The sequence below is a fragment of the Muscardinus avellanarius genome, assembly GCF_963383645.1.
Source record: "Muscardinus avellanarius genome assembly, chromosome: 2".
Taxonomy (NCBI): domain Eukaryota; kingdom Metazoa; phylum Chordata; class Mammalia; order Rodentia; family Gliridae; genus Muscardinus; species Muscardinus avellanarius.
The window spans coordinates 12,461,036-12,482,416 of NC_137787.1; the positions used below are offsets into that span (position 1 = coordinate 12,461,036).

A 21,381-nucleotide genomic window follows, 5' to 3' on the forward strand; every position below is an offset into this window, starting at 1 on the left:
TAATTTATTAAGTAACCCTTACTTTTCCCACTCATTTTTATTTTTATGTTTGTAGCCTATTATGTCCTAAAAATAGATATGTCTTAGAATCAAGGAACTATAGTAATATAAATTACAGGAGGACATATATTGCTAGAAATAAAACTTATTTATTTGACCTGTGCGTTATAAATAACTACAAAATTAAAATGTTCTCTTGAATTCAGAAGGGAACAATGTCCATTTAAAGAGAGATAAATTAGAATCAAATTATTTTATCTCTCATATAAGCCAATGAGAACCCAACTTTAAGTGGAAAGGACATTTATGCAGTCTACAGCCTGTTCTCAGCTGGTTATCACAGAGTAATTGATGTACTAATGATTTCAATTCATAGCACCGACTGTCTTCATTTTGCATAATTTGAAGTGAACCTGAATGTAAATGGAAAACGGTCCTCTTGTCTACTTAACTCCCATGACTTTTAACTAAAAATCACTTAATACTGCAGAAAAGGAAAGAGAAATTAGTAAACATAGAGACTCTCTATTTTAAAACATTTCTCCTTATACTGAAATGGGAAGAATTAAGTAAATACACTAGCAATCTCCAGAGATGTGATTTATCATCTTATTAGTTGAAATGAATATTTAATTGTACAACATTTATCTCCAATAGTGTCTCCAGGAAAAAATTTCCAAACAGTCCAAAGTGTATATTCTGAATGCTCTAAAGGGAAATAAATGGGCTTTATAGGCTTCATTATTTTTTAATAAAAAATATTAGTAAGAAAATAATTAGGTCAAAATAATTGCTACATTTGTTATTGTTATTAATTTTACAGATTAAAATGTGTTTTCTTCTGTAAAAACACATTATCTAAGGCTCTTCTATTTAATAAGGCACACTTACTGACATTACCTACTAACCTCGGACATATTACTTTTCTTCAGTTAAAAATCTTTTTAAAATAACCTCTAGCCTTTGCTGTCTGAGACATCCAACTCAGTGCACTCAAGTCTTGCACCTGCCACCAGTCTCGATCATTAACAAGCATAGTTAGTTAAGTACAGCTTAAGTAGGCGTTGTCATCTACACACCCACAATTATATCACAGCAGGATGGACAATTAGCTTCAACCTGGGTAGTGAACCTTATTCCAGACAGCTCTGCTTCTAACTAGAAAAACAGATGCTTCCAAGATTCTACCCAGTGCCCTACACTGTTCCTCTAGACCACTGGCCCTAACAGGGTCTGACTAACTGAGAGATGGCAGGGGTCTTCTTCCACAGCTTGTGTACTCAGGCTGCTTTGGAACTTTCTCATACCTGTATTTCCATTTCTCTGTATGATGTGTACATTTTTAAATGGCACCACGCAGGACCATTCAATTACAAAAGACTGTATTAGTACACTTAAATTAAAATTTGCTTACACTTAACACTGCTCCTGAGTCATATAAAGGCACATGAAGATAATGTTCATGCAGACATTTGGGTATGACATTTTATAATTCTTCATTAAAAATAAATAAAACCACTTGTAACAGTCCAGAGGAGCTACTTTGACTCAATTGTATTCTCTTCAAATACAAGAGTTGGAGTCCTAATAGCCAATGGGCCTTTGACAGATAACTAGATGAGATGGGGTCAGAAGGGTGAGACCTTTGCCATGGGATTAGCACCCTTAAAAGTAAGCCCAGGGTTTGTGCATATTTGGGCCCACATGCCCCTCCCCCACCCTTCTCCCCATCTCCCTTCACCAAGGAGAACATAGTAGGAAGGCAGCCAGGAAGAGACCTCACTAAGAACCACACCTGCTGACACCTGGCCTTAGGCCTCACTCCAGAACTAGGAGAAATGAGGCTCTGTCTAGAGTCACAGGGTCTCTATGGTACTTGTTGTGGTGTCCTAAGCTGATTATGATGGAGTCTAAGAAAATAATGGGAACTAAATGCTATGTAGAAACCTGGGTGGGATCCCAGAACAGAAAAAGAAGTAAAAACTTTAGTTAATAATGATGTGTCAATTTTGGTTCACTAATTGCTATTTTTAATGTCTTAATTAAAGGTATGGGAGCCCATGCCTTTAATCCCAGTACTAGGAAGGGTGAGACAGGAGATTCAAAGGCTCAAGGCTAGCCTCAGTAAATTTGGTAAGGCTCTCAGCAACTCAGTGGGACACTTGTTTCAAATTTAAAAAGAAAATAGGGTGGGAATATAGCTCAGAAATAGAATGGCTCTGGGGTTCAGTCCCTAGTACCGCTCTCCAACACACACACACACACACACACACACACACACACACACACACACGGTTAATAAGAGGTACAATTGGGTGTGGGGTATGCACCCTCGGGAACGTGGGACACCCTGCTGGATGAAGAGGGTGCTCGGATCGGAGCCTGCCGAGGGGTGAGGCCAGTGCCGGGGCCAGCGAGGTCGGGATCAAAGCCTGCCATGAGGCAAGGCCACTACTGAGGGCTCTGAGGCTGGGATCAGAACCTGCCGAGGCGTTAGGCTGGTCCCGGGGTCAGCAAAGCCGGGATCGGAGCCTGCCGTGAGGCAAGGCTGGTGCTGGGGTCTCTGAGGCTAGGATTGGAGCCGGCCAGTGCCGGGGCCAGCGAGGCCAGGATCTGAACCTGCCTTGAGACAAGGCCTGTGTTGGGGCCTCCGAAGCCAGGATAGGAGTCTGCAGAGGGGTTTGGCTAGTGCCGGGGCCACCGAGGCCGGAATCGGAGCCTGCTGAGGGGTTAGGCTGGTGCTGGAGTCAGCGAGACCAGGATCGGAGTCAGCCGTGAGGCAAGGCCAGTGCTGGGGCCTCCAAGGTCGGGATCAGAACCCGCTGATGCATTAGGCTAGTGCCGGAGCCAGTGAGGCCAGGATCGGAGCCTGCCGCGAGGCAAGGCCGGTGCTGGGGCCTCCAAGGCCTGGATAGGAGCCTGCTGAGGGGTGAGATCAGTGCCAGGGCCAATGAAGCCGGGATCAGAGCCTGCCGTGAGGCAAGGCCACTACTGAGGCCTCCGAGGCAGGGATCGGCGCCAGCCGAGGGGTTAGGCCAGTGCTGGGGCCAGCGAGGTCTGGATCGGTGCCTGCCGTGAGGCAATACCGGTGCTGGGACTTCCGAGGCTGGGATCAGACTCTGCTGAGGGGTAAGGCCGGTGTCGGGACCACCAAGGCCAGGATCGGAACCTGCCGTGAGGCAAGGAAGGAGTTGGGACTTGTGATACCAGGATAGGAGCCTACCGAGGGGTTAGGCCGGTGCCAGGGTCAGCGAGGCCAGGATTGGAGCCTGTTGTGAGGCAAGGCCGGTGCTGGGGCCTCCGAGGCCAGGAGCGGAGCCAGCTGAGGGGTCAGTTCAGTGCAGGGGCCAGTGAGGCCAGGATCGGGGCCTCCCATGAGGCAAGGCCGGTGCTGGTGCCAGCGAGGTTGGGATCAAAGTCCTCCAGGTAGCCAGGCCACTACTGGGGCCATCAAGAGTGGGATCGGAACTTGCAATGTGGCATGCACAGAGAAATAGCACAGAAAATAAAATGCAGGTGCTTCCCCTAATTGGCAAGAACCAGGAGGAAAGGGGTAACGGGATGAGTTCGAGTAGTAGAAAGGGCCCTATTGAGAAGCAATTAAGGTGACCAATCAGAGGGGAGGGGATGGGGGAGGATGGAATCTCTTTAAAATTCATGAGGTACGTAAATAAATATATCAAAGATAATCACTAATTAAGCATGGGATCGAGGGAGGGGGAGGAAATGGGTTGGGGATTGGATGAGGGCTTACTGGGTGATATGTGCTTGTATATCCTCTCAAGTCTTGTATTCCAAAGTGATGTATGATTACAATGCACCAATAAAAATAATTTCAAAAATAGAGGAAAATAGAAAACAACAACAACAACAACAACAAAAACAAATTAGTTACGAGAGGCTTTCAAATGTTCTCAACCATAAGAAATAATGCATGTAGGAGGTGATAGATATACTAAATGTTTTGATTTTATTATTATATAATATATACATGTATTAAAACATCATACTGTTTCTCATTAAAAAAAATTGGGTGTGGGGTATTTGGACCTTTCTGTACATCTTTACAATTTGTGTATCAACCTAAAATGATCCTAAAGAAAAAAACAAAGTTTATTTAAGACAAAGATATATGACTTTAATCTCTCCCTAAAACATATTATTTTCTTATTCTCAGTAGAAAACACTTCCCACTCTTAGCTATGATTTAGGAAATATCTTTACCATTGATGTTAGCAAGAAAAAAAATCTTCTAGCTAGGCATGGTGGCACTGTAATCTCTGTACCTGGGAGGCTGAAACAGGAGGATACAAGCCTCTGCAAATTAGTAACACTTTCAGCAACTTTGGGAGATCAGTTTCAAAATAAAAAGAGCTGGGGGCATAGCTTAGAGGTAAATTGCCTTCAGAATCCATCGCAGTACAAAGAGAGAAAGAGAGAAGAGGAAAAAAAAGGTTCATACAGAATCTAAAAGTATGCTATATAGTTTAAGTCTATTAGTACACATAATCTAGTAAGAACCACCACTTGGTATTTATTATCACCATTCATTAACACTGAATCTTCAATGAGAGCATCCTGAAAAATACTTAGAGGTCACAGAAAGATCACAGGCAACAGGAGACAACTGACTAAGAAGAAAATGAAAAGCATTTCACTGTAGAAACAGAAATAGAATCATTTTTGTTACGTATCAAATTTCTAACTCACAGAGAATATTCAGGTTCGGCAGACTATAAGGAGGGAGTTCTTTCACGTGTTGCTGGTCGATTATAAATTAGAATAAACTTCCAGAAAGTAAGTTGATAATACGTATGAAGAGTCATGAAAGCAGCTCAAACCTTCAACCTTTTTCTGGGATCTACTCCAAGGTCATATCCAGATTCAGGGGCCAAGACTTAGAAACACTGCTCTGAAAACCTCTTCACTTGTATTCTGAATGATTAGGTAGTAGGTTAGTTTTATTCACATAAAACTAGTGAATGAGAAAACAAAGAATCACAAGAGGAATCATCATGTAGTCATTAAAACAGGCTTTTAGAGATCTGTGCTTATAATATGTTACATGGGAAAGTAGACAACATAATTATGTGCCAGGGTGGATGTAAGTGATAGCACAGTGCTAATGGTAATGTTTTCTGGGTCAGGAAACTATAACTATAAGCAAACTGTTTTCTGTATAATACACTTTTATATTTTCAACATTTCTGCAGTGATTATGTTGTTCTCAGTCAGAAGCTAGGAAATATGTAGAAAATAGTAGAAAATGTAGAAAATATGTAAACCTTTTCATTTACCCACTGTTCTTTTCAGTTTAATTATTTTTGTAATTTAACCAATTTTAAATGAAATCATTATACTAAATTTCTGAGGAAATAAAAACTACTGAGAAGTCAGTAAGCAGATAAGATTTTCCTTTTTTGCTCTCAATGCACCTCCAATCAGTCTCTAAATTCTTCCCACGGTGGTCAGCGAATGGGCAGATGATTCAGTCCAGCTGTGCAGGGCAGGGCTGCATCCTCTCTCCACAGGCTTGGACTCCAGAGCTAGGGAGATGATTTACACAACCCCTTTCCCTCAGAGTTCCAACTACAGTGGGAGGGAACGTCTCCTGCTTGGAAATTTCTCTTTCTCATCTTATAAAGTCTAACTCAATGGAATCATTGTTTTTGGTTAAGTATTGCTCTCACCTTGAATTCTGTTCAACTACAAGGCCTCCTGGGAGGCAGGACAAATTAACTCTTTCATAAGACTCAAATAATCTTCCTTTATGGGAGCCTATAAAGAGGAAAGGGAGGAAATACATAAACGGATATCCAAGGAATGCAGAAGAAAAATTTCCCCTCCCTCACAAATCTACTCAAGACAGTCCTGGAATGTTGATTTAAACTGAACTCTAAACAGGTTGTGAAGCCATGTTTACATGAGGTGCAACAGAGGATGAGCACCCTCCTATAGACCTTAGTCATCCAAGCCTACTAGAAAAAGGTAAAAGTCATCAGAGACACAAAGACAAAATGTGTAAGCCTACCGTGTAAAGAGAAACTGATACTTCAAAGAACATTCACCCTGGACAATCAACAATCACATCAACGCACACAGACAACATGTGTTAAACTGTGCCAAAACTGACAAGGAAACAGTGACTCAGAAAAATGTGTTGAAAAACAACTATCCTTGAAAAATCTGAATCCCAAACAGCAGCCCTTTCTTTTCTAGTTAGCTGCCACAAACCCTGACCAAATCCTGAGATCAGATTCCTCCTTAGCTCTCAACTAGCAGGCCATTTGCTAACGAGCTTTCTCTCTCAAGTACAATTAATTCAGCTATCACTGGATTTATTTATTTATTTGTCACCTGCTTGTTTATGCCAGCTCCCAATGAATATTTTGATGCAATAGCCATTGGTTTTTGTTTTATTTTCTACTAAGCTGCTAGAAATACTTTTATATTTCAAGTTTAAAAGTAGCATTATACTTGTATTTCGGATGGTATGTTAACTTTTACATCTCATGTTTCCATTTGCTATAGATAACTCTTCTTACAAGTTCAAACAGTTTTATTAAAACCTTGTTTATAACTGAAAAATTATTATTAGCATTTCTCATCTAGGTGAAGTCTAAGTCAACCAGAATACACTTCCATATACAGAAAACTGACTTGAGAGCTGGCACAGTCACTAGTAGGCCTCATGAACAAATAGTACTTGTTCTAACAAAAGACAATAAACTGGTACAAATCTATTCTCATTGCCACCGAAGTTCTGGCAATCAAATTCACTCTTCCACTGAAGCCAATAAAGAATTCTGAACACACACACACACACACACACACACACACACACACACACCCTTACATATATCTAATATATTTCAGTGTGTTGCTTTAAAACAGCACTTTTCAAAATTTAAGCAGAATATATACATATATAGTCAAAAATCAATGTTCCTTGAAGTAATACCCTTGTTACATGCAATACTGTTTCCTTTTTTTTTTTTTTAATACCAGCCATCACCCACTAAACTGATTTCCGAGTTTCTTAATGGGAACCCACAGTGGAAAACCATTAGTCTAAAGCCCCACTACCTGAGGTAATACGGTTACAACTTAGTTCCACAGCGGCTCAGTATGGATTTGTCTCCCCGAGTCTTTGTCTTCTATTCTCTTTTTCTTCTACTCTACTCCCACCCCAACTCCCTAAATACTATTGTTTACATTCCTTTCAGTCTACTTTTTCTTTTTTCATTCAACTCATTGCTGCCATTACTACTTCTATAGAACAAATCTCCCCTAAATGCAGTGGCATAAAACAAAATTCACTTCTGAGACTCATAAATTCTCTGGGTCAGGAAGCCTGAAAGAACACCAAGGGGTGGCTGGCTCCTGCAGGAAAACTGAGGTTGGTGCCATCAGTAGCTGTATCTACAGGCATATACTCACATGCCAGGCACTGATACCAGATCCACTGACAGAGGGGGTCAGGAAGCATCACTCCTCATGTTCTGTTGCTGGGACAATATTTTAGCTCACAAGGTAAAACACATCTTGCCGCAAGAGTAATATAATACCTGTGCTGGACTCTATTGGTTACAGTGAGTCAAAATCCCACCCAATTTAAGGTCAAATGAATTAGACGCTGTTTCCCAGTGGCAGGGTGGCAAAGTTCTAAAAGAACATGTGGGGTGGGTGAATTGTTACAGGCATCTTCTAAATTTCTATTCCCCAACCTCTCCCAATGGCAGAGGCTAAGGTCCCACCAACTACTCTGTAGCTAGTCCATGCATGTATTTACTGGCACCTCAATCAAAGGAATATCCACTGGAACCACCCTCTCTTCCACTCTGTTTTCGACCCACTGGAGAAGAAAGAACTTCAAGTTGTGTTCTAGGGAAATATGCAGAAGCTCTTTGTCATTAAATGTAAACAGAGCAAGGAGAAAACTTGAGGTAACGTGGCAGTTTCATAATCTAAGGAATTCTGTCCCATATGGGACACAGACATATTTTATAGTCAGTGTCAGCAGTAAGAGGGACAAGCAGCTGCTCCTACCACCGAGGCTTACCATGTTATGGTGACAGTCAAGTAGCAGTTTCAGTGGTTCTATGTAGTTTTAGGATTCCACTTCCTTCTCATTCCCATCCCTAACTGCACAAAGCTCCCTTGAGAAAGGCTCTACCTGTCCAGGTTCTACATCACCATTTTTCCTTTCATACAAACTGAGAAACCTTCCAGTGACTGGAGAGGAAAAGTAGAGTAGCAGTTCTCAAAGTGCATTCCTTGGACCACTGGACATCCCCAAGGCCTTTCCAAAGGTACATGAAGTCAAAACTTCGTTCATAAACTCAAGACATCTGCCTTTTCTACCATGCTGATACCTGCTCTGGTGGCACAAAAGCAATGGTGAGCACAATGCTGATGCCTTAGCATGGGTCAAATGAGCCAAGGCAGCGGCCCAGGACAGTGTTGAGTCACTGCAGTCTTCAGCCACACATAAAGTGCAAGCTGTACTTAGTAATGACCCTAATGAAGAAGTAAAATAATTTTATTAAATATCAGTGTCGGTAGACATCTGTTTGATGTGCTGTGTGATAAAAGGTGAAATACAAACAAAGTGATGCAAAGGAAGATGCCGTGTCCAAGAAAAGCATGTGTGTGGTTGCCTGTACTGTGAGACCAGCTACCTGCTGTTTTCACACGCCATCTTCTCCCCATACTTATCTGAAAGAAAAATTATGAACTCTGACTAAATAAATGAAATGTGATACACATTTTCTCAAAGATGAAGAAAGCGAGCCTTCAAGGCAAACAGCTGACAAGAGTTATTGCCAATGATAAAATCTGAGCTTTTAAGTTGAAATTAGAATTCTGAAAAGCTTCTATCTGTTACTATGAGTGAGCTTGACAGCTTCCCAATACTAAAAGACTCTTCTGATTAAATCAGTGGTGATTTTAACAAATGTGACATTTTGATATTGTGTAACTGAATTTGTCAATATAAGTCTACATAAAAGCAAACAAATATTTCTAAATAACAAATAAATAAAAGAATCATATATAAGTAAAATATTACTTCAAAGTTCAATGGATTTTAACATTTCAGAATATAGAATTTATATGGTTTCCAATTCAACACTGGAAATAACCTTCAAGGAACTCCTTCTTGCCAACTTTTGGTGTAGTACAAAGAAAAATATCCAAGATTATCTGAAAAACACTATTTAAACACACCCACCCACCCTTTCCAAGTACATTCCTATGTGAAGACAAATTGTATCAAAATATTAACAGAGGTAATGCAGAAATCATCTTAAGATCCATATTAAAGAGTTTTGCAAAAACACAAATTTACTGACATTTTCGTCTTTTTTTTCTTTTTTTAATTTGGAGTAGTTACAACTTCCCCTCACCCATTTATCTGCAGCTTTCTTTTCTTTTCTCTTTTTGGCAGTACTGAGGTTGGAATCCAGGAGCATTCGACCTTCAAGCTATGACCCAGCCCTATTTTTATTCTTTATTTTGAAACAGGGTCTCCCTGAGTTGCAAAGGGCCTCACTAAGTTGCCGAGGCTGGCTGCGAACCCAGAACCTTCTGTCTCAGCCTCCAAAGTACTGGGACTACAAGCATGTGCCACCACGCCCGGCTATCTGCAGCTTTATTTTCTGAGACTTCAGTTATCTGTGGTCAACCACAGTAGCCAAAATATCACAAGTTTCTTTTTCCTTCTTCAAAATTTCATGGATGGAAGATCTGTTTGTTCATATATCTTAGCAACCTTGATATATGAGTCTTGAAGTCTTTTTTTTTTTTTTTTACTACATCAACAGCTTTCAACATGATCAGCATCACTGCCCTTGTGCCTTAAGGCCGTTATTAAATGAAAAAGCATTGCAAGGTTGCAACATGCTAAAACAACTACTGATATTTTGAGTAGACCACATTTCATTATGGTATAATATTATAGCTGTTCTATCTTATTCTTTAGTTATTGTTAATCTCTAACCATACCTAACTTATATATTAAACTTTATCACAGGTATGTATACATATATATGAAAAACTACAGTATATATTGGGTTTAGTACTAGAATAGAATAGGCATACACTGCAGGTCTTGAAATGTATTCCCCACAGCTAAGGAATTACTTACTATACACTTATTTTTCACAAACACAATTATTTATATAAACAAATATTAGGCTCACCATTGTTATTTTAGTTTTTAAAATAGATGTTATTGTGATAACATTAATTTCTTTTAAATTCTCAGTTCAATTTCAAATGTAGTAAATACTGTCATGCATACTCTATAAAAAGTAAATTCTTTGGTGTCTCCAATGATTTTCAAGATTCTGAATTGTTCTCATGACTTAGTTTTAAGAACTAATGGTGTAGAGTATTAACTGGAATGTCTGGTTGCTGAAGCTTAAGTACTGGCTCTTTCTCATACTAGCTGGTATGTAAATAGCTCATGATCATGTATTTAAAATTCCCTATGTGTCAGTTTTCTCATCTCTGGCAGAAATAATACTAACTTCTCCTTTACAATAATTCCTAGTTGTATCATGATGTGAGATGACATAGATATGTATGCTTACAATGGTTCTTGGCATGTAGAGAGCTTTCGATACATGAGAGTTACTTCTATTATGAGCCATGAACTATCCAACTGGGCCTTGGGAACCGTCTCCCATGTACCTGCTCCTTTTCTACACCCTCAGCCACTGTACCAGTTCTATTCTTTCGTTTTTCCTCAAGTCCATGCAACAGACTAACTAGACCCCTACCACCAATGCCTCAACTCTTTACACTATTCTTGGCCTCCTCTCCTAAACCACAGATTACTTAGCAGTTTTCCTTCCTCAAACACCAAAGCTGAGTATTCACCCTGACTAAATTCATTACTTATCACCAAAGATTCTCTATGATTTGGCCTCATCCTATCTTGTTGCTCACAAAATGTAGCTTAAAGAACACTGCCCTGCAGACTGCTTCATGATAGTGCTAAAACAAAAGGGTGCCATCATCAAATACATTTGAAATTACTGGGTTGAGCGTGAGTTTTCTCTTGCAATACTTTTCAGTATCCTGCATACATTCATGTGTGCCGTGACTCTGTGGGAGCAGAGAACACTACTTGTGCTGGAGTTTACTGATCACAGAGCCTGGTTCCAGGAAGCATCCAAGGAACTAATGTTTGAAAGAACACATTTGTGGGATCAGTGCCATATTTGTAACAGATTCTTTGTGGTTTCACAAGCTGTCACATCTCTTGATGTTTGTTCTTTACATTCCCATTGCAAAGAGTGGCTTACCTTACCACCTGCCCTATTATTTCCTATCATTCAATACACATGGCCCTCACTTGCAAAGCCTCCTAATCAGTTTTATGCTCTCCTGTTTTGTTCTTCTACTTTTAATGAATTTAAACTTCTGCCGTCTGTTTTGTTTTGTTTCTTTTGCTAAATTGTGAAGCCCCTATGTGGAAGGGAACAGTGTACTGGTTTAGTTCAACATTTAACATGGATCCCAAAAGCACAGACATGAGAAAGAATAAGCATTCTTCCATTACTCAAGATTTAATTCAAAATTGTCCAAGATTACTATCTCCTTGAATTTGAGTGATACATTGAGCTGTATAGCAATGAGATGCCAGGCCATCTTAAAATTGAGAGAAGGAAGTAAAATTAAAATACATGCCTCTGTTAGTTGTTTTCATTATTACACGGCGTAGGGAGGTCCTTCTTTGATCTTGTCTTAATGGTGTTCTGTATGTCTCCTGTACATGTATGTCCAAGTCTCTTTCCATGTTTGGAAAATTCTCTGAAATTATTTCTCTGAAGAGATTATGAATACCCTTCATCTGTACCTCTATCCCTCCTTCAGTGCCTTTTATCTGTAAGTTAGGATGTTTCATGTTATCCCATAGTTTCTGAATATTTAGGTTGTGTTGCTGTAATGACTTTTGTATGCTGTTGACTGTGTTTTTGGTTTTATTTATTCATTTATTTATTTATTTGGTGGTACTGGGGTTCCTGGAAGCCCTTCTACCTCTGGGCTACACTCCAAGACCTATTTTATCTATATACATACATATATATATATATATATATATTTTTTTTTTTTTTTTTTTAAACAGGGTCTCTTAAGCCAGCGTGGCTGGCTTCGAACCTGTGCGATCCTCCTGTCTCTGCCTCCCAAGCACGGGGATTACAAGCTTGCGCCACCATGCCTGGCTGTGTTTTCGGTTTTAAATGAACTGTCTTCTAACAGTGATATTCTAATTTCCATTTCATCTAATCTTCTAGAATTTCTTTCTATTGCTGTCCTCATTTCATTTATCAAGTCTTTCATTTCATTCCAGACCTCTTTCTGATTCTTTCTTAATGCTTCCATTTTCTCTTTCACTTTCTGTACACTTGCTGTGAGGCCATTCATCATATTGAAGTACAGAATTCGGAATTCTCCTTGCATTTCTTGTAGGTCACTGTTCCTAGATTCTTATATTTTGTCCTCAGGCTTGTTTTTCTGATGTCTTGGTATCTTCTTTTTTGTGTGTGACTCTGTAGGTAAGCTGTCTGATTCAATATTAGCAGTAGGAATTTAGAGGTGTCAGCCAGTTCGTGCGTGGATAAGGAGTGCTTTTCTAAATGGTGAGGGTTGGGTAAGGGAGGACGAGCTTGGGTGATAAGTACAGGAGTCAGGTACAGTAGAGGATATGATTGAGTAAGGATTTAAGTATAATATGGTAGTATCTGGTTGAGAATGAGAAAAGGTTAGATAATAGGTTTCTTGTAGTTAGTAGAGTATTTGGGTATGAAGATATGAAATAACTTGAATATAAAACAAGAAGATTCAGTAAGGGACAAAAACAGTTTTGAAAGAAGAGAGTAGACAGGCTAGAATAAAGAAGTTTGTAAAAGAAATGGGGGGAAAGAGCAAACAAACATGCATAAAGTAACAAGTTACAAAACTAACAATTATAAATCAAAGACCAAAAAAACAAAAGAAAAAAGGTATAAGAAAAAAAAGAAAGAAAATAAGAAAGAAAAAAGACAAAAAGAACTAGTGACAGTGTGAGAGGAAAAACAAAACAAAACAGAAACAAAAAAACAGCAGTCATGCTAACATATATAGCGCCCAGGCCTATAAAAAGAGCTGCATATCTGTTCACTGTGGTAGATTCTGGAGTCTATTCCAATGTCTCTCATTTGCTCCATAACCTACTGTCAGCTTTGGACCCACTTTATGAGTGTTTGTGCTTTTCACTCTCTAGCCCTGGCTCTGCACTGCCCGGCCTGGGCTTTATGATCTCAGGCCTTGTGCTCTGCGCCTTCCCTCCTTGAGCCTGCCCCTCCCAAACCGCATGGGCAGAGGGAGTTCAGTGTAGTCGTGGAGTGATCCCATGACCCTGTGCAGGCACCACACCTTGACCATTATGCTTTCCTTATGTCTCTGGAGGTGCTAGCTGGAATATGTCCAGGATGGGCTGCCAGGTCTTAGCCTGCCGGGGTCCTGCGGCTACTCTGGGAGGTCTTCCGCCTCCGCCAAGTGCCGAGCAATGCAACCTTGCTGCCCTGCAGGCTGGGTCTCTGGAGGGCACAGTGTGCAGCTGTGGGTGCTGCCTCTGCTGAGAGCAAGGGTTTTGGATCTTGTCTGCATCCCTAATGCATGGTGCTGGTCGCTTAAGACATCGGAGCTCTGTGGCCACTCTCCACACTTCAAGTTCTTGGATTATGTTTCAGGATTTCTTGGGCTGCAGCATTGGAGCTGGCAATCACAGTTCAGGCAGGCGCTCAGGCTTTTTGCAGTGGGTCTCGCTTTCAGAGTACTGGATTTCCTTCTACCATGGTTCCCATTTGTTTTGGTTTTTTAGTATCTTCCGCTGCTTTGTCAAAACATTATCTTCCCCATAGTTGAACTTTATTTGTTCCAGCTACTGAGATATGCTGCGTCCCACATTTTGAATCACTTACTTACCATCAGTACCAAAAATTTTAAAGGGCAAATCCTAAGAACTTAGAGTGTTGAAACTGCCTGCTGGTTTAGCATAAAGTATTGAGCTCAGTAAAGAAAATAAATTTCATACTATGGCGCCATGGGCAGTGACAACATTCAAATCAATTCAAAGGACATCTGATATTGACTAATGCATAAGAAATCTTGAAAAGCCCTGAAATTTTATAGCACCTGTGTGAAAACAACTTGATAGAGGCATTCTCAAATGTGAGAGTGATTCTAGAAATTTGCATGACAGATTACAAAAGAAGATCTCCTAAATCCTCAATAATAAAAGGCTCCCATGATGCCAGTTTAAGATACCAGTTAAATATGAATCCAAACAAGCCTTTAGACCTGAGTTTCCAGACATGCAGAGGCTAGGGGGACAAGTACCACCACCTTGAAGAAAAAGCAGAGAAAGTTATAGTATGGCACTTCCTATTAAACAAGAGGTTGGACCTTCTCAAACTGTTCACATCAAGGTAAAAAGGAGGAAGGACTGTCTTAGAGTAAATGAGGACAAAGATTTATAATAATCAAATGTGATATGGGAACTTTGCATTCTGGTCTTCACCCACCTCAAAAAAATAATAAAAACATTTGAACTCTAGGGAAATCTTAATATGGACACTAGATAACTAGACAACATTAAGAAATTACTATCCATTTTCTTTAGGATGACAATAGTAATATGGTTATATAAAGAGATTATCTTGTTTGTTTGTTTTTGTTTTTTGCCTGGCATGGTTCCGCATGCTTGTAATCCCAGTGCTTGAGTGGCTGAGAAAGGAGGATCGCACAGGGCTGAAGCCAGCCTCAGCTACTTAGTGAGGATCTCAGCAACTTGGTGAGACCCTGTTTCCAACTAAAGTATAAAATAGTCTGTCTGAGAGTATAGCCTGGAGGTACAAAAGCCCCTGGGTTCCACCCCCCAGTGCCATATTAAAAAAAGAAGATACCGCTTTTTAGAAGATACATATTTTTAGTGGCAAAGTTATTATGGTATTTACAACTTACTTTCAAGTGGGTTAGCAACTTTTCTTTATCTTTGAAAATTTTTATAATAAAAATGTAAACATAAATATGATAAATATATTTTTCTCTTATTTGCTCAACCTAACCAAAAGTTATTAGTAGGATCAAAGCAATTAATCTTGTCAAACATTAGCAGTGAAGCAGTATCCAATGTTTTCAGAACTACCATATTATTCCAAAACATCTCCCAGGGCCTGAGTACTTGTGAGTGGCTCAGGGGCATTTTTAGATCCTGTCATTCAGAATGGAGGAATTACACAAGGGCAAAGGGGGTAAGGAGATGGGGAGAACTCAAGCACACAAAATTAAACAACTTATTTATCAATTTTAGAAAGAAAAAGAAATTAAGTATGATTTCTTTCAGGAACAGCACACTTCCAGTGATTTATTTCAAAACTAAAAGGGTTAAGTGCTTTTTTATTATTTAAAAAGCATTTTAATATGAGTTACCTGATTCCTTAAGACTGACTTATCAGCTGGGCATGGGGGCACATGTCTATAATTCCAGTACTTGAGGAGGCTGAGATGGGAGGATCACAGGTTCGAGGTCAGCCTCAGAAACATAATGAGGACCTCAGAAACTTAATGAGATCCTGTTTCAAAGCAAAATAATATAAAAGGGCTGGGGATGTAGTCTGGAGGTAGAATACCCTGGATTCAATCTCTAGTAAAACACACACACACACACACACACACACACACACACACACACACACTCTCTCTCTCTCTCTCTCTCTCTCTCTCTCTCTCTCTCTTCTGACTTATTAAAGAAAAATGTATGAGATCCTCCCATTCTGGAGAGTAGGAAGATGAAGCTCAGAGAGGCTGAATGCCTGAAGTCCCGTGGAGAGTGTGCAAGCCCTGGTCCTCTCACACTTGGCCACTCTCCTCCAGCATGGCCACTGAGCACTGTCTCACTCTGGTAACACTTGTTTCTCTGAGCCTCAGTTTTCTGCCTAGACGGCCTAATGCTCATATGAGAAATTGCAGAAGTTCATAATATGGGCTAGAGAAACACCTTAGTATCAGATCCCCCTTCCTTATGTCAACAGAATATTGGGAAAGTGAGAGGTGAGAAGCAACAAGAGCTCAGGCTATGAAGGTGGCGGCCTCCTCCAGGGGCTCACACCTCCCTCCTGAGCCATCTCAGGAGCTGGGAAAAGTCTTCAAACACAAGAACCTAACAGCGTCACTGGACAGGAAGGAAAATGAAAGGATAAGTGCAAAGCTGAACATCCAATGAAATAAGGACAGACAAGGCTGGGGAAGGTAAAAGCACCATGTAGAGGAGCCTAATTATACCAGGCGTGCTGCCTGACACAGGCCTAAAATCCCTATACTTGAGAGGCTGAGACAGGAGGTCAAAGATTTGAGGACAGCCTCAGCAAGTAGTGAGATGCTCAACAACTTAGTAGACCCTCTTTCAAAATAAAATAGGGCTGGGGGTGTAGCTTAGAAGTAGAATGTCCTAGGTTCAATCCTCAGTACCAGGAAGTACAAGGAAGGAAATAGGAAGGGAGGGAGGCCAAATGTGATTACTGTACCTTGATGGCCAAATCCACCCCCCCCCCAATGTGCCTGTGTGGAGTAGTTTTCCTTCATAAAACTACAAAACTGGGGAAAATTACCAATTCTATGCTTTCCTGAAACACAGAGGTCCACTAAGTGTTTGCTCTGGCAAATTACTTTTCTCCCAAAGGGCAGCCCATATAGTTCTACAACAAAAGCCGGCTTTGTTCTAAAGACCTGCACTGTTTCCCCAATGGAAATTCTAATTGACAACCACCAGAAGAATAACAATGCAATGCAATGAGAGCTCTGGTCCCCCATTCTTTCAAAATCCAGCTCAAAGAAGCCCTGGCTTCTTAGGTTCCCTGGACCAGTGTTTCGCTCAGTCTTTATTTGGACACATGTGCAAGTAGATGCTTAGATATTATACGTTTATCATTCAACACAAATCCTAAAACCAAAAGATTTATTTTAAACTTCAAAGACAGAAAATTACATTTAACTCCCAGGCACAGAATATCAGGTCCCCCCACAGAGAATAAGCATATCTCACTCACACACACACACACACACACACACACACACACACACACACAAAATACAACCATGCCTTTTCTATGTAAAGAAAGACCCTGGAAAAAAAAAAAAGGAAAGAAACAACATTCATGATGAGCTCTTCAGAAATGGCTCATGAGAATATTAAAGGCACTGTTATTCAGTGGACTCGTTATTGGATAAAACTTCAAGGACCAGAGAAAGTGATTTTCATATGAATGTTGGATGTTGCCAGTCACATACAAGAGCCTCTCGTCTGCACAGAGAACCAAGTCACATCAAGCAAGTCCAGGGAGCCGTGAGTGACAAGGTACAGAGAGGGCTGTTCAGATAAGGGACAGACATTACTGGACCCGTTTTCAAAGAAAACTTTGAAGATTTTGTTAGGCTTTCTTCGTTGAACTGTCACCAGTAACAATACCATTGTAAATGAGTGCTGTTCAGTGCCACACCACTGCCATTTACAGACCAGCTGCCAATAGCTGCCTCCGATGAGAAATTAGCATCAAAGAAGCCCTTGAGGTTACTGGCCCAACACCCAGTCCAACAGGAATATTCCCAAGTAAGGCACAACACCCAACATAGTCACACAAATTATAACCAAAGAAAAAAACTCCTGAAAAGGACAGGATTAAAAAACATCCTCTTTCTGATTCTTTCTGAATATTCCTGAAATGCCCCCCTTCTCCACACAGTGCCCAGATCTCCACAGTCAAAATGACACATGTGCAAGTAGATGCTTAGATATTATACATTTATCATTCAACGCAAATCCTAAAACCAAGCAGCCATGTGCTTTGAGAGAAGTGACACTGGAGGAAAGGGTGTGAGAGGACTCAGCTCACCACCCTCCCTTCCTCTAAACAGAAAGAAACCAGTGGAGAGCACCGCGCAAGAGTAGGCAGGAGCGCCAGGAGGGACAGCAGGAGGCCTGAATCCCTGCTGGGCTGGTGCCCACCTGGAGCAGCTGGCGGGGCCCTTCATGCCTCCACACCTCATCTGTACAAGAAAGACTCATCTAGACCAGTGGAGCGGGAGCTGCACTCCATGGAGCCCTAGGGTTTCATGGTCATGCCTGAGGCAGCCACAGAAACTTAGGATAAAGACAAAGGGAACAGGGCCTCGTGCTTCCTGTCGACTCCCAACAGCTAAGAATTGACCCATTCTCTACAGGGCTTCTAAGCAAAGCCTTTTGTTTGAAGAGTTCTAGTACCAAGACAATTCATAGCTAAAACATCCTAAAAGCATTAAACCAACATACCTTGTGGTATTTATCTTTATAATTATGTGGCTTCTGTATGCCTATTTAAAAGGCAGGGAAACTGAAACTCAACTAGGAAGAGTACTCCAAAATTACACAGCTCAGTAGTTGACAGGATTCAACCCCAGACATGGGTTTGAATATTAAAACCATTCAACTTAACTCTGCCTTTATAGTTAAAAAAATAAACCCCACTATAAGCTAGGCATATATATATATATATATATATATATATATATATATATATATATACACATATACATATATATGGCTGGGTGTGTAGCTCAGTGGTAGAATCCCCATGGCTTCAATTCCCAGTAATGCAAATAATAATAATAATAATAATAATGATAATAATAATAATAATAATAATAACAACAACAACATAAACACTGTAAAAATATTTCTGTTCATTATTATAACGTTTCTTTCTCTGTGGAACATCAAATTCTTCATTTTTATTCCATAAGAGTCAACACTTACCCTGGGGAGAAGAAATGAATAGCCACAAGTTCTGCCCAACAAGCAAATCTGTTGGGTACAGGAAAGCCCAAAATACTGACGAAGCCTCCGGGGCAATAGTGGTTGTTAAGAACTTTCAAGGCAAACAAAACTCCTAAAAAAAAAAAACAAAACATAGAAACCTGAATAGTCCAAACATGGAGAGAATCAACATTTACAAAGAAAACTACTTAAATGTGAAAATGATTACTCAATCACATCCAACTTTGTTTTGAAATATACCTTATTCCTTATAATCTAGCATTTGTTAAAAAGACAGTGTTCAAGGCATCACAGTTCCTTTGATGTTTCCTAACCAGGAAGTTCATGCTGACTTTCAGGACAAAAAATGGCAATAATATACCAGCAATGGTGTTAAATGTCACTAAAATATAGACTTCAAGACAGTTAATTCTATGCTACATGAAGTTAAAACTCAATTAAAAAAAAATGCCAGTAACATATTTTTCTAACCTCTATGCAAAGTCATGTTGAAGCCAGGGCACATTTTTTTCCCCTTATCCCACAAAGAAGCATAAGAATGCATTTTGGAGGGAAGCAGGGAGTATGGCAGGGGAAAGTAGAGGGAAGAATTACAATACCCTGTTTCAGGGCCTTTCCTTTCTCCCCTTCCCATTCCAATATTTAGAACAGCTAAGAGTCCTGATGGCAGTTTCAGATCCATGAAAAGTCTGTTTTAAAAGGCACTAATGAGGAAGGTGAGTGGTTACAATCATGCAGGCTGGGTCCAAACACCTACTAGCTCTGTAATCTTGAGCTAGTTGCCTCAGCCTTGCTGGGTCTTGGCTTCCTCATCTGTGATATGAAGATAAGGGCACCTCTCTATGGATCTGCTGCATGAATTAGATAGGAGGGTTCAAGCAAAGTGAGTACACGGGCTCCTCTAACATGATGTGCATGCCATGGAAGGGTGGTGCATTGATTTCAGTGACATTATTGAGAGGCATATGCAGGACAGATCTCGAGATGGCCTTGAGCCAATTCAGCTCTCTCCCTTTCTTGCTTGTTTTTCTCAAGAATAACTAGAATGTGCTGAGTGTAACATCCTGAAATAAAAGAGAACTGGCCAGATCAGCCTAGGCTCTGTTCTAGTCCCCTCCTAGAACAGAATGTCCTTCAGAGCTTTACTGAGTAATCCATGAGACCCTCAGGTATATGACCCAGAGTGGGCTGGTTTCTGGGGCTCATCATCTGCAATGCAAGCGAGGCACACCCAGGTGAGACTTCATCTGCACTGGGCAGCCTTCTGAGCCTTGAGGGAGAAGCTCACAACAAATCCCAGGCTTCCGTTTTCCCTTGCTGCCTATGCGTAAGTAATAAATGTGCTTCCTGTACTGGTTGCACATTAAGTGTATTTTGTCTCACCAGACTCAGACAAGTTAGTAACCAGTGCACAAGAGCCTGCTTCCTAGGCACACTCATCTTTCTTGAGAAATGCCTATCACAAATATACCTGCAGGTCTCTCTGTGTTCCTCTGTGGCTCTGCCAAGATGGACTGGGGCAAGCATCTAATGCTACATCTCCTACAAAACAACTTTTGGCAAGTTTTAGTCCAAACTGTCCAAGAGTGAATGATGCAGTATAAAGTGGGACAGCAAAGTAATGTCTCTCCTGTGCTCCAATCAGCTTGCTCTTCAAGATGTAGGCTCAGCAGCCCCTAACCACACAGGAGTCAGTTCCCTTTCCAACTGGGACCCACATGGCCATATCACCTGCACTGCCTTCATGCATGCTGCCTCAAAAGTTTGTCTGTCTCACCTGAGAAACCTACAGCACAGTTTCTTTTGATGCCAGGATCATCCATGAATTCAGCAAAAGAAAGCTGCAAGAGCAAATACATCACCCCAGTGAGCAGGGAGAATGTGCTGATGACATAGGCAAACCACCTGCTCCCCAGTCTTCTCTCCAGATTGATTCCTTTCCAGAGCATGGATGCCATATTGAAATACAGATGCCAATCGTCGGCGTGGTGAAAGGGAGAAAGCAGTAAACGTTGCCAGTCTTTTTCCTGGTAACACTTCTCCACGCTAAGGCAGGAGCTGTACAGTGGCTTCAGAGGATTCAAGAAAAACCAGACGTTGAGAGCCAAAGTTGCCAGGGTAACAGGTGGAATATTGTTGATCCCAATATGGAAGATTTGAGAAAGGAGCAAAATGAGCCCAGTATTAATTCCTCTTGATCTTCGCTGCATGATTAGATAATAGGAAAACACCCCAGTGCTGAGAAAATGTGGTCAGGTTTTAGGAATCCAGGATGGGGTACGGACAGCTGATCCTAAAATACATAATACAGGTGAAAATTAATCAACAAAGAATTCATATAATCGTAAGACATTCACTTAAAGATGAGATCACATTAGATACATCCTACTGGCTATTCTAACAGAATACTGATTTTTATCATCTTCCAGAGTAACATAGAGGATTTTGACTGACAATCTTTTTCCATTTTACATGATAAAATAGAAATTTTATCCCAAATACCAATGGACTAGTTAGTA

At 40.6% G+C, this 21,381-nt stretch overlaps 1 protein-coding gene across 1 annotated transcript in view; it reads right to left on the reverse strand.

Moving 5' to 3' along the window:
- Nucleotides 1-21,072, reverse strand: part of RHBDD1 (rhomboid domain containing 1) — a gene marked incomplete at both ends in the record, with an annotated part of 110,160 nt that extends 89,088 nt beyond the window's left edge. The window contains 2 exons of the mRNA XM_080688824.1: nt 18,842-18,974; nt 20,640-21,072. Coding sequence (XP_080544950.1) covers nt 18,842-18,974; nt 20,640-21,072 — 566 coding nt within the window. The remainder of the gene's footprint in view (nt 1-18,841; nt 18,975-20,639) is intronic.
- Nucleotides 21,073-21,381: the final 309 nt, after the last annotated feature.